Consider the following 14,558-nt stretch of genomic DNA (forward strand, 5'->3'; position numbering starts at 1 on the left):
GATGAAAAGAGAGAAAATCAGCATTATCTTGGAGTTAAGAAATCCAAACCCGTAGTTTACTGAGGAGGGGATTAGCACAAAAGTCCTATGCAATTCCTTTGGTTAATAAAACACAACTCTACCTAAAAACAAGTACCCTAAAATGTCTAATAAGTTAATGGTTTTTAAGCTTGGGGAAACAGAATATTGCCCTTTCTGAAGCTTCAATGCACTCAGAATTGATCCAAGTGCAATCATGCCAATGGAATTCATTAGGGTAAACAGATTGCCAGATCAGAGTCCACCTGTAGAAATGGCTGTGAAGAGTAAATATCTTTAGTAGCCGAACTTTCACTCAGTGCTTAAATTTAAACATATTTTTTACAGACAGGGTCTTCCTATGTTTCCCAGGCTGGAAAGCAGTGGCCATTCACAGGCAAGATCATATTGCACTACAGCCTCAAACTCTTGGGCTCATGAGATCCTCCTACCCAAGCCTCTCAAGTAGCTGTGACTACAGGTATGCATTACTGTGACCAGTTAAGCTTTTTAATCAAATAAAATACTTAAGATATATTATGGGCTGCAGCAACAAAAAAAATTATGTCCATACCATTACTACACAAAGTGTGGTCTGTAAACAAGCAGAATAAGCATTACCTGGGGACTTGTGGGAAATGCAAAGTCCAGGGCCCCATCCAAAAGCTACTGAATCAAAATCTGCATCTTAACAAGACTCCCAGGAGACTTTAAAATTGATTATTACAGTTTAAGTAAAGTATTTGTCCATTTAATGCAAAAAATATTCCAGAGAACTGGGAGAAAAAAAGTAATCCAACTAGGTTTTAATCCTAATCTGTACTTTTAAATCTCTCACTGGATTCACTCCATTAGAGTTAAGACTAGGGAAATCTTTAAGAAATTTACATATATACACACATATAAATGTGTGTATATATGTATAAATATATATACACATATATACATATGTTAATATAAATATACATAATTTTATAAATAAAATTATTCGATATTTTAAGGGCTTAAATTCTCCACCATTAAATAATGACATCATCCAAACCAAATGACAGCAAAGGCAAGAACAATGAAATTCCTATCAGCCAATGCTATACATTCAACATCACTATCTACTCATCATCTTCTCATTTAACCTTCTACTATCCCTACCCAAAAAAACTAAATACAGATTTATAGGAAAAGGGTCACTGAGCATTACCAAGTTACCAGGAAAGGGAATACTCAAACAGGTTCACTCCCTTACCTGCCATTTTGAAATTTAAAAAGCTCTAAAACCCCAAAGATTTTTCTGGAAGTTTGGTGTCAAAACTCATTTGGCAGCAAAACCTGACCTGAATTGATATGAAACTATTAATAATTTCTATTTTTCCCATTTGACGTGAATATTCATCAGTTTTGCTGCAGAAATATTAATGTGTTTACAGAGGGTTATCTCAAAACATGTAAGGATATTAGACATTAACACCACGTGTTCCGTATCACCTTTCTAAAATCTAAAAACATTCTGAATATGAAACCAAAGTGTTTCCCATTAGTTACTGTGAACCAATAAAAGTATTTCCTATTAACCATTTTTTCTCATACCTCTGTTTGTATGTGAGGATGTCCCATGGTGTATGGTTCATTATCAAGGCAGGAGCAGATCCCTCATGGTAATCAGAAAAAGTTATGACAGTTGAATGTTCGGCAGTGTTTACATCCACCAAGATACCCCCATTCTATTGTAGGAAAGAAAAAAAAAAGTATGTTTGATGTACTGGTTTAATCTACACTTACATATGGAATTTCAATATTATGTAAAACACAAAAGCTTTGTTTTCTTTTTTCTTTTTTTTTTCGAGACAGAGTCTCGCTGGAGTGCCGTGGCGCCATCTCAGCTTACTGCAGCCTCCGCCTCCGCCTCCGCCTCCGCCTCCCAGATTCAACCAATTATCCTGCCCCAGCCTTCCGAGTAGCTGGGATTACAGGCATGTGCAACAATGCCCAGCTAATTTTTGTACTTTTTAATAGAGATGGGGTTTCACCACATTGGCTAGGCTGGTCTCGAACTCCTGACCTCATGATCCACCTGCCTCAGCCTCCTAAAGTGCTGGGATTACAGGCGTGAGCTTCCCCACTCAGCCTGTTTTCTTAAGTTCTTACTGAAAAGCAAACTGGCTCTGATCTGTTACAAATATATGTTGGCATTACATATTGATATAGCAGGACCTTCAAATAATTACCAGTAAATTTTGATAGCATGGTTTACTGAAATATCTCAAAGCAAATTTTAAAAATCAAAGACATTTTATTTTAAAATATGAAAACTTACCAGATCTTCTAAGCTCAATAAAGTGCCATTATCCTGTCGGTTATAGAAGAACGGTTTGGAAGATCCTTCACAGCCCACCACTCTCACACAAAGTTTGCCTGACAAATTTTCAGGCCAAAATGGAAGGCACTATAAATATAAAAGTTATTATCAGTCTTAAGGATAACACTGTAATATAATAAATAAGACATTAACTAATTAAATTTTCAATTCTGATTCTGATCTTGATTAAATTATTATGAAGCTTCTAAAAATATGTCCTCCACATCTCTTAGTAAGATTACTGACAATATAATGACTATGAAACCAAAGAAACTGCATCAGGAGAATACAGATATATTAGTCTATATGTATTTATGGTATAATTGCAGTATGAGAAACTGAAGAGTCTGTTGATTAAGAATTATAAAATTCATTATTATTTAAAAATTGTATTTAAAAATTATAATCTCATTTGCTTTTGTGTATATCCACTTTAATTCACTAATACACGATGAATTCTTTCACAGAGTATCTTATCCTAGATAAACCAGAAAGACAACTGAACGCAGAGGAAAGAACACCACAGACCTTGCTGGAAGTTCTGACACCATCCTCCTAGATGTCTGATATTAATCAGACCATATACTTACTTCTTTAAGCCTCAGTTTTTACTGAATATTTCATTCCTAACACAAAATGTCCTTCTGTTATAGAATACTAGGTAAATTCTATTTCTGAATAAAAAATACTACTGTAATCAAACCCACAGCAAAGATTAAAAAAAAAAGAAGCATTTATTTGTTGCTGAGTTTAAGGAGATCATTCTAAGTGTCTTGAACACACCACGCTCTTAGAGCTTTTGGTTCATATTGTAATTAGAATCCCTCCTTTTCAGTCTTTTGCTAAAAATTTTAAAAATAATTTTAGAATCTTTTTTGCACAGTAGAAAGTGACCTTCATCCGGAGAGTCAGCTGGTTTGGTTGAAAACTCAGTCAAGATCAAGCACCAGTGCTCATCTTTGCACCTGTCCTCTTCTGGCACACATTCCCCCATTTGCTTCACCTCCTGGAATCTTACTGAGCATGAAGAGCTTAGTTCAAATCCCACCTTTTCTGTGAAACTTTTATCTTTTGATCTACAACACCATGATTTCAACTACCAATGACTTTATCAATCTTGGAAAAGTCTCCTTTTCAGTAAAGTGAGAGAGCGGAATTTTAGCTAATTTTCAAAGAAATTTCCAGCTCACCTATTCAGAAATTCTATAACCACCTATAACTTAGCATGTGCTATCTATCTCTCTATGTGCTGACTTTTACTACTCTTTTAAGACAATAGCTTCTTGAATATAGAGACATTATCTTGACTATGGAGACACCATATAATACATAATCTCTATGTACTTTTTACAGTACATAGCTACATTCTACACATATAGGAAGAATTAGAAAAAACTATTAATGATCTAGACTGGGCTAGTGTAGGTATTATCAAAACTTTTCTTCTTTTTTTAAAAATATAGTATGAAAAAAATCTTTCAAAGCTGGCTGTCATATTTCAACACATAAATATGATAGAGTCTGAAAAAGAGGTATATACAATTCTTATTTAGATGTCAATATTTACTTGTATATTTTAGGAACCAGTTGTAATAAAGAAAAATGTTACCTCTGAAGAAGCAATATAGTTCCATTTATTAGTTGGCATTGAGCCATCAGATGCAATCTCGCCAACTTCTAGTTCTAAAGATGACTTGTTTGCAATGGTACAAAAGGGAGTCAGGGTAACTATTCGCGAAAGGTTGAAACTGCTCATTTTGATGCTAACACCAACCTGTGGAAAGGAAACAAGCTTATTTTCCAGTTTTTTCAATGTCTTTGAAATACACACACATCCCCTCATTCACACACAAACTTCTTAACATATTTTAAAATAATAATTCTTAAATAAAGCAACTATAAGTTACATTCTACTACAGATTATCGTCTAAGAAAAAAGAATTTTAGTTCCTTAGTTTTGCTCCATCAGAAACAATTCAAGAAATATCAATTAGTAATTTAACGACTTGTAATGACAGACTTAGTATGTCTAGAATTCCCTACTTTTTAAAATTTCAAACATAAATTGCTTTACAATTAGTGTACAAGTTTTATTATCTGTTATTAGTAAAACAAAAATTTTGAAGTAGTAATAAAATAGGTTAATTGGCATCAGATTACTAAAATTTTCATACTAGTCAAATTTAAGATTTAAGAAATGTCTGGCAAGGGGTGGCATAGAATAAGGATTCTACCATACTGTGAATATTTACCAAGTTGCTCACTTGGATGGATTAAACTCACTGTCTTAAACTTAGACAAATTCAGGTTTTGCTCTGGTATCAGTGACCATAAAAATTTGTAGTGATAACAGCCCTCCCTCCACATTATCACTTTAAATTCAAATTTCTGTACACTTTAGGAGCCAACTTGTTTGTTGAACTGTAGAAAAGGTGAATGGAATCAAAGGTAAATAAGGAAGCAGAATCTTACCAGGTACTCCATATTGTTGGCAGGACACTTCACACACCCATAACTTCCCACTGTATCCAATGAGAAACTACTGGACCAGGCACTAGTTGAAATTTTTAATTGTACCTATACCAGAGAGCACATATCGTCATATAAGCAATCTAAAACACTATAATACTTTTATTTGAGAGAAAGTTGCTGGACTACTAGAAATTTCTTTAGTACTGTGGGACACAGAAAAATATAATCAAAGCCATACTGCAAACAGGTAACAGAGCCACAAAAAACTCTAGGGAACAATAAAACAAAAACATAGTTCTGACTTTCTCATTCACCTATGCAATGAGTATAGTAAACCTAGATACCGATAAGATTCTGTATTGTTTTTAAGAAGAATTATAATGCAAAATGATGTTTTCCAGTGATAGACTTATGATACAGAGCTAACAAATCTTTAAAGTCTTAGCATATAGAGAATTTATGTCTTTAACATTATTCAGCAGACACTACATTAAAGACATTGTGATAGGCAGAATGGAAGACAATAGGACACAGTTCCTGTCTTCAATGAGCTTCCAACTAGACAGACTAGGAAATACATACTAAAAATTATGATACAAGACTCAATGGGATAAGAGCTATACAAGAGGCAAAAAATGCTATAGAGGTGAGAGGATAGTTTACTTCTGATTCTGGGATTTAGATAAAATTTTATAGAAGAGATCAAACTGTGCCCTTGTATTAATCTCACCCTCATCCATCCAATTAGTTTGTAAAAAACTTGAGAACAACTAGAGGTCAGACACATAAACAAGCAATTACAATACCACGTGTTAACCAACACTCAAAGAGAGTGGAGTTCCCAAAGCATCACCTGTTGGAAATGCAAAGTCTCAAACCATATCCAGACCTACTGAATCAAACTGTAGAGACAGGACCCAGTAATCAGCGTTTAAAACCCTTCAGGTGCCAGGTGCAGTGGCTCACACCTGTAATCCCAGCATTATGAGAGGCCGAGGCTGGCAGACCACCTGAGGTCAGGAGTTCGAGACCAGAATGGCCAACATGGTGAAATCCCATCTCTACTAAAAATACAAAAATTAGCAGGGTGTGGCGGCAGGCACCTGTAATCCTAGCTACTTGGGAGGTTGAGGCAGGAGAATTGCTTGAACCCGGGAGGCGCAGGTTGCAGTGAGCCAAGACCGTGCCATTGCACTCCAACCTGGGCAACAAGAACAAAACTCCATTTCCTTTTTTTTGTTTTGTTTTGCTTTTTGAGATGGGGTCTCACTCTGTTGCCCAGGCTGGAGTGCAATGGCACAATCTCAGCTGACTGCAACCTCTGCCTCCCAGGTTCAAGCGATTCTGCCTCAGCTGCCCGAGTAGCTGGGATTACCGGGGCCTGCCACCATGCCCAGCTAATTTGGTTTCACCAGCTGGTCAGGCTGGTCTCGAACTCCTGACCTCAGGTGATCCACCAGTCTCGGCCTCCCATAGTGCTGGCTGGGATTACAGGTATGAGCCACTGAGCCTGGCCAAAACTCCATCTCATAAAAAAAAAAAAAAAAAACCTTTAGGTGATTCTAATATACACTGAAATTTGAGAACCACTACTCCTATAAGAACACGGATGGGATGTCTAGGCCCATTTTAAATGGTTAGAAAATCTTCATATATATCAGGCTTGAGCAGAATGACAAATGAACAGCAGATAATCAGGGATGATGAGGAAGACAGAAAAAAAAAACAGGGAAAGAGGCACTGTAGGCAAAGGGTGCAGCATATACAAAAGCCTAGAGGTGAGTCCTTGAGAAAGTGTGTGGTGAGGGATACCAAAACATAAGCCTGAAGAGGAAAGAAGGGACCAGAGCATAAAGGACGAGGCTTAGGCATTAGGTTTCTCTCCCAAAGGCCTGGCTGAGTGCTTCACACATAGGAAGACTCATCTAATATACGCCAAATTCAATGGTAACTTCTTTAAAAATGCCATTTCATCACCGGTAAAGTAAATAAATTCAAGCTATTCTATCTACTATACTACTACTACTACCACTACTACTACTTCTTCAAGAACAGAGGTAACTCTATAGGCATTGGAGAAAAAGGCAACTCAGTCTCAGGAAACCTATTGGTTCCTAACATCCCACTTGATTATGCTTTTCTTAAGTCTCCTTGAACCTAATTCATACCAATGGCATTTAGCAAATAGGTTAGCATGGTTTTAGGGAAGGCAAATGACTCCCAAGTTTCTAGATTAGGAATTTATCTGCTTTAACTTATTATGTGAACAAAACCACACCTTATTTTTAGTAAAAATGTTCTTCTTCTTAAAAGAGAATAAAATAATATCCCTGAAATCAGCTGGATGTTTCACATGAGTATCTTCTGAACGATACTGAAGAACCCGGGAAGTCTTGTTGATTAGCCAATAGGGACTAAAGACAGACAGCACCATCCGGCTGCCAATTCGCCTGACATGGACTGACAGGTCAACTGTCGTCACTTCTGTGGAGTCAGAAGAAAAACACACAGGAAAGAATTCTGGAAGTGTATCACGTATGCGGAAATGTCCATTCCAGTTTTTGCCCTGGTATTTCATCAGGACTAATTCCATTATTTCACCACTGATTCTTGAATGCAGAACATCAGCAGTACTGCCTTCTGCCAGCTCATGAGTTTCTGCTGTTCCCTAAAAACAAACAAAAATTTGCTTAGTAACTTTTTAAAACCTCTGAAATAACAAAATTCATATTTTTCACAAATGCTAAATAACCTACCAGATGCAGGTAAACTGCTAAGTCTTCTGTGAAGTACCAAGGTTACATTTTACAAATGTCCAGTACTCACTAAGGACTAAAAAGAAAATACTACACCATAGCCAAAGGCAGAAACTGATTTTGGCCATTAGGAGACTAACAGCCTAAATTTTTTGTGAAAAAATCAGGTCTGTATCAAGAGTCAAAGACTAAATTCAGGAAGCCTGGCTGTTGTCCATGAGAGCTGTCATTAAATGAGCCACTGAACTGCCTGGCCTTCAGTTTTATCCTCTAATTATAGACCATGCCTAATGGTTCCCATATGAATGGAATAAGAAAACTACTCTTATTCACTTGTCAGGTAAAAAATTACTCTGACAAGTTATCTAAGTAAGGTGGAATTACTTGAAAAATGAGTAATAACCTATAAACCAGGTTTCCTTACTAAAAACCCCTCTTATATAAACACTATTTAATTCTTACAAAATACTCTTATATAAATACTATTTAATTCGTTTTATTAATTTTGTCTCCACAACTCAGGAATGGCTCATTGTCGGATTAAAAAACATGTAGGTTCCAAACACTTTCCAGATTTTAGTATTTTAAAATATACTGCCATATGGAAATTTTAAAATATTTATTATACAACATTACTAGAAAATCTTTATTACTTCTTAAGACAGACAGTAATTATTTTTTTATTTTCCAAGGTTTATTTTCAACAGAACCTTGAAGAAATAATCACAATGTTGACTTTAAAATAAAAACTTTAAGATGAAATATTTTCTCATTTTTTCCTCTATTTTAGTTAATGGAATTTTACTTAATTAATAAAGAGATGATCATGCTTCTTAATTTAAGGAAGATGCAGTAAAGAGGCAGGGATCAAAAAGCCAAACTGCCTAGGCTCAAATCCCAGCTCTACCACTTCCTAGCTACGGGACCTTGAGCGAGTCACTTAACCCATTTCAACTCAGTTCTCTTATATGTAAAATGGGCCTAACAACAGTACCTACATCAGGAGGTTATTATAAACAGTAAATAGGCTAGTACATGTAAAGTACCCAGAGCAGTTCCTAGCACATAGTAAATGTTATGCCAGTTTTTGCTATCGTTAGTATTATGAAGGCATTACACATTACACATACGCTATATAAAACACTGACCTCAATTAAAAATGCCATAAAACAAAATCAGAATTTACTCTGGGCAACAATAAAAATCAAACAAAATGCAAGAGACATACCTCAAGTAAATATCTTAGAGAATATGGGAGAAGATTCCGCAAAGTGAGAGAAGGATAAAGATGAATAATGTAAGCTACATCCCAGTCTTCCCCATGTGTACATATGTAGCTTAATTCATCAGGCAGAGCAACTGTATTCACTATGAGAGGTAAGAAGCTGACTTCTACTGATGGACACTGCAACATGCATCTGACTTCCCTGCTCCTATGAAGTTCTTCCTTCCAAGAAATGTAAGTGGTGGATTCCTTGTACTGATGCTCTAAGATTCCAGCTGGCTGGATAAACAACTGACATCTGCAGAAGGAGGAAACAGTGACAATAAAGTTTTGATTCAGAACTTAAAAAAAAGAATCTCATTAAATCTTCCTGACAACCCTACAAGATAGGTGCTATTATTCCTATTTTTACAGATGTATAGATGAGGAAACCAGGGCTCTAGGTTAGGAAATTCACCCAAAATCACATAGCTAACTTATGGAGGAACTTTCCTAAGAAAAAACAAAAAACAAACAAACAAACAAAAACTCTGTAAACAAAGACAACTTAAAAAATTTTTTCACTTCAAATACAAAGGCGATCTAATAAAAATACTCAGAAAATTTCTGATATCAAATATACAATAAAGAATTTTCACCTGATAAATTCAATGATAATATAAATGTGTATCTCAATGTAAGACTAAATTATGTCTTAAAACTGGCTTTTACCAATCTTTAGATAATAAAAATATGAAGTTATTTTCCAGAATATAAATCCCCAACTCAGTACATTTAAAGTTCAATACATTTCAAGAATTATCTACCTATATGAATCTAAAGGAACATGGAACTCCTCTTCAGGTCTGGCTATCCCAATGCGCTCCAATAGCTTAACATTCTTAACAAATTTATAGATGATAAATGCAATGGAGAAATGGTTTTTGATCTGTTGGACAAAAAAAAATACAAGTTTTTTTAAAGATATGTAAGTTCGAAAGAAAAATGAGAGCCACAAGCAAATACGTTTAGATCTAAAAAATTTCAAACTCAATATTGGAAGATATTTTTATTGGCAATTGAAAAATTTTAGGGTATTTAAGTGCTACATATATTAAACATAATGTTTATGTGGCAGTTGAAAACTAAGATATTCAAATGCTCCATATATTATAAGCTTATGTTTAGTATTGGTCTATATTATCTTTCAAATATGTATTATTCTCTGAATATTTAAGCCATTTTTTCTCCAAGACAATCTTTTCTCAATGCATCATGTGTAAAAACTAAACAAAAATGGATAGCAAAAAAATCATGAGAAAAATAGTACAATTATCTTTTCTTGACAACAGTCTGTTATGCATTGGAACAAATAACAAACTAAAAGATAACAATGTCCAAAATTTGAAACCTTTTCATTTTTATCTGATGTTACAGGTAGGAAAAAAACGTTCTTTTGTTGACCATATGCTGAAACCTGTAGTAATACACAGAAAAAGAAAAACTTTGGATAAAACCTTAAAAGTAGAAAAAATATTTACACAGATTAAGATGCTAAAATGTTTTTCAGAGGAATAGATCATTCCAATATGCCTTCATACATACTTGAAAAATATAATCCAAGTGACATACAAAGAGAATGGAATGTTTCCTAACTATAATTACAATAATCCTCGGTTCTGAATATTTAAAGGAATATACCAAAAAAGCTTTATTAATTTTAAATTTATCTTAACAGACAACAAAAATGAGCTTTAAGTAAACATTTAAAATAAATATTTAAAATAAATATTACCAAAGCAAGCTGGACAGTAAAAAGACGCCATTTCCATTTACTATTTATTTCTGAATAATTACTATTTATTTCTGAATAATCAGTATTGACCTAATGAAGTTTTACTATATTCCTATATTCAGTTAAATAATTTAACATTTCTTGATACACTGAAAGGGATACAATTCACTTTGAAGTATTACCTGTAGAGGAGAGCGAAGAGTAATTACTTTATTCCCTTCAGTTGCATCAATCTGTACCAAGACAGAGTCAGAATGACTGGCATTGGGATTCCGTACATTATACAATCGCCGTCCAGGTCTGGCCACAGGGATATTTGCAACTTCTGTATATCCATGAGGTACTAAGGCAGTGCATAAGTGAAAAGAATTCCAAATATTAATTTGCCAATGTTTCTCTATGACAGAATAATCATTAGTACCTCAAAATAATGATGAGTATTTTTCTTCATCACTAGAAATGATCACCACAAATTGCTTTTCTAAGACTCATAAACTAAAAAAAGGAGACCAGTTACTGTTATAAAATTTTTGACCGAAAACAATTTTTCTTGGGGTTTTGAATATAAAAACAAAATCCAACTTATTTCTTATTCTCTCAATTATACAGCAACAATCTTTTTCTTTGTCACAGTGTCAATACTGTAAGACTTCTGAATACAGCTATTTTCTCTCCTCATTAAACTCCAATCTTTTTAAAAATACATTATATATATATAAAACATACATTATATATATGTTATTTAAGGGCATAAAAATAATCTAGTTTTGTAAAGTATTTCTTAATAAAGTTTAAATTTTCTCAAGTTTAGAAAACAAGAAACAAGAGGTTAGCAATTATACGTTTCAAATGTTGTATCTCCAGATATCTGCAGCAAAATGTTTTTTCACATTTTATTAAAAATAAGCCCACACCAACAACTGCTAAGATGCCCTTAAAAGAAAATAAATATAGCATACCAATGGTCAGAGTGAAGAAGGAGCTTTCTTGACGACTCAATATAGATAGGTTCCCTTGACTTGAAGGTGCCATGCTGGCATATTCCAGTTCCAAATTCTGGCCAGCATCAACATCAAAAATATCACTTTTCTCTGGGAAGCCCATTACTCTGAGATTACAATTGGGCTTCACCTTAATGGGAACACCTACAGCATTTTTTACCGTAAAAGGAGCTCTGTCCTTTAAAGAGTAGTCAAAAGTAGAAGCAGCGCCCTCTGAAAAACCCTGAAAAGGAACATATCATCACAGTTAAATTTTTGAAAAGTATACATTATTTCCAAAATGTATACCATCATTACACATTTTTTGGAAGCTAATTTTGATGACAAAAAAATTACATGTTTCATTTTTAAAATTCCACTTGAAATATTCTAACCAAGATTCAGACATACTTTTGCTAAATTGTTGAAAATATTAAGACAACTTTTCGATATTGTTATATTCATTGTATTTCCTGAAGAAATATGAATTGCCATTTGTGGCTCAGGAATAAAATCATCTCCTGGCAGCAAACTTTTATCCTGAACTGGGTTCTTCTTTACCTACGAAGAAAAATAACAGACCAAATTTAAATTATTAGCCAGTTGATAATAAAATAAAAATGCTAGAGTTCAGTTCTCTTAAACTGATCACTTTATAGTAATGCTTCACAAAAGTCTTATTTTCAAAAATATACCATGCTTCACTTTGATTTCATGGAAATCAGCGTTCATTCTTTCAGGGTATAGTCCAAGCATGGGGAAAAGTTTAGAATTATGCCATGAAATTACTCAAAGCCAGCTACAATATTTGTCTCTTATGCATTCCTCAGAGCACAGCTATTTCTTCAGTGTCACCCAACTGGTGATTATGTGTTGATGAGCAATCTAAGAGGACCCTGAAGTCTAAATTGGTACCTATTAGAGGTGCCACCTGGAAATGTTTCTTTCTGTTTTTTAACCCAATAACACCTTCAAATAAGTAGTATTAATATAATAAACACTTAACTAGCCTTCAGATTCCATCAGCTTTTGTTCTAGTAGCATTTCAAAAGCCTTGTAAAACATTCTTTGTTAGCCTCCCTATGCCAGAGAAAGGCAGGTCAGAAAAGTATTCTTTATTGAGAGGAAATTGGAACACAGGTTAAGTGACTTATCTTTAACAAAAGAATATGTGGAGTCAGTTTCAGTGCCCGACTCCTTAGTAAGGCTGCCCCAAAGAAGTATGCTATGACAATTTCTTAACAATATATGACTCTAGTTCCTTTTAATCAAGAAATAATGTGCTTCAGTATCTAGGTTTCTGAGGTGTTCTCAAAAAATAACATAAAAAGATAACACAAAAGAGTTCATTAACAATTCTCAAATATTCTGGTCTTACCCTTAAAAATCACTGATTACACTAAGAGTTTCATTTATGTTGTATCTAGCAATATGTACTCTACTAACAATTAAAACTGAAAAAAATTAAATATTCATTTAAAAATAAAAATTACATGCTAATATAAATAACATTTTTAATCAAAAATAACAATTTAAAAATACAGTGAGAAGAGGAACATACACAAATCTCTTTACTGCCTGCCTTAAGGGAAGACAGATAAATTCTCGTTTCTGTTCTGCATTCAATCTGTTGCAATATCACATTCATGTAGTCTCTGGAAAACTCCACTCTACACTCGTAAGAGAATGAGAATGAAAATGATACATGAAAAGAGTTCTGACCTCATGGACAGAGCCCTTAAAAGGGCTTCAAGGATCCTAGACCACATCTTAAGAATCACTGAACCAAAAACTAAGAATGAATATGCATAGTATCATTCTATCCAAAGATATTTTAAGATTTCCTTACATGAAGTCTTAAATTCCACTGTCTCTTCCCCTCCACTCTCTCAATCAGGGGCTCCCAGACAGCATGGATCTCATTGTAATAGTGCACCTGGAAAGACACACACAAAATTATAAGACAGTCTTTTGGCTTTAAATACATATTTCGGTAACTAATAGGAAAACTATTGAGTAATTAACGTTATATATCATTAGCCATTTAAAAAACCCATCTAACAATATATAGAGTGTATTTGCCTTTACTCTCTTACTCTATTGTCATAAACAAATTATTTAGCAAATCAATCTTTAAAAAATAATTATCAAAAAAATACATTGACAAATTAAATGTCAGAATAAAATATCTATTCACATATGTACTCATGGTGGCCATGCACAAACAAGAAAAGTGTATACATCTTAATTCCAAAACTGCACTTTCAGGAAGTTGTCTCTGAAGGTATTAAGTGATGTGGCCATACCTGTAGTGTCACGTCAGCAGTAGCAGCCATTAGAGAAGTCCAATTTTTAATATTTCCTGAAAACTTAGACTCTGCCAATAATAAAGGTACAGTTCGATGTCCAAGGCCACATTCTAAGGTAACTTGAATGGATTCTACAACAACACCACAATTTTCCTCTATCAATGAATGTTCAATGTCTTTGAAACTTTCTGTTACTTCTGTTGCCATGTCAACACCAAGAAACCAAGTGTTATAATCATTAATCGATTTGACACCCCAAAGATTTTCCATTTCCTTAGATGTATCTTTGGATTCATCTTCCTTTGTTTTTGGAGACAATGCAGCCATGATTGTCATCACAGTATTAAGAATTATGGGTGAAATCTTTAAAAAAGAAAACAGAAAAATATTTATAATAAATTCTTTCCCAGATGAGAATATATACATACATGATTTTAAGTGACATACTTTATAAGTGACATTTTTAAATTAAATTAAATTAATTTTAATTTCAAATTAAAGTAACTAATTTAAATTTTGAATAAATTCGTAACCAAGAAAAACAAGAGAGAACACAAAATTATGTGTCAAGCCAAGTAATCATGCAGCACTGACTTCTACTCAGGTTATCTGGAATTGAGTAACTAATATTATATGTCGGTAGTCAAAATCTAAAGTTAAACTGATCAGAG

At 33.9% G+C, this 14,558-nt stretch overlaps 1 protein-coding gene across 8 annotated transcripts in view; it reads right to left on the reverse strand.

Annotated features, from left to right (window-relative positions):
- VPS13C (vacuolar protein sorting 13 homolog C) overlaps positions 1 to 14,558 on the reverse strand; it is a 189,598-nt gene that overhangs the window by 51,359 nt on the left and 123,681 nt on the right. For all 8 annotated transcript variants that reach the window (XM_005559702.4, XM_015452896.4, XM_005559700.4 and 5 more), the window contains 12 exons: positions 13,885 to 14,250; positions 13,428 to 13,514; positions 11,990 to 12,139; positions 11,558 to 11,822; positions 10,781 to 10,941; positions 9,631 to 9,752; positions 8,828 to 9,122; positions 7,122 to 7,511; positions 4,844 to 4,948; positions 3,981 to 4,145; positions 2,330 to 2,458; positions 1,603 to 1,736 (listed from right to left, as the gene is read on the reverse strand). In XM_005559702.4, the coding sequence (XP_005559759.3) occupies positions 1,603 to 1,736; positions 2,330 to 2,458; positions 3,981 to 4,145; positions 4,844 to 4,948; positions 7,122 to 7,511; positions 8,828 to 9,122; positions 9,631 to 9,752; positions 10,781 to 10,941; positions 11,558 to 11,822; positions 11,990 to 12,139; positions 13,428 to 13,514; positions 13,885 to 14,250 (2,369 nt within the window). The remainder of the gene's footprint in view (positions 1 to 1,602; positions 1,737 to 2,329; positions 2,459 to 3,980; positions 4,146 to 4,843; positions 4,949 to 7,121; positions 7,512 to 8,827; positions 9,123 to 9,630; positions 9,753 to 10,780; positions 10,942 to 11,557; positions 11,823 to 11,989; positions 12,140 to 13,427; positions 13,515 to 13,884; positions 14,251 to 14,558) is intronic.

The sequence above is a fragment of the Macaca fascicularis genome, chromosome 7 (genome assembly GCF_037993035.2).
Source record: "Macaca fascicularis isolate 582-1 chromosome 7, T2T-MFA8v1.1".
NCBI lineage: Eukaryota > Metazoa > Chordata > Mammalia > Primates > Cercopithecidae > Macaca > Macaca fascicularis.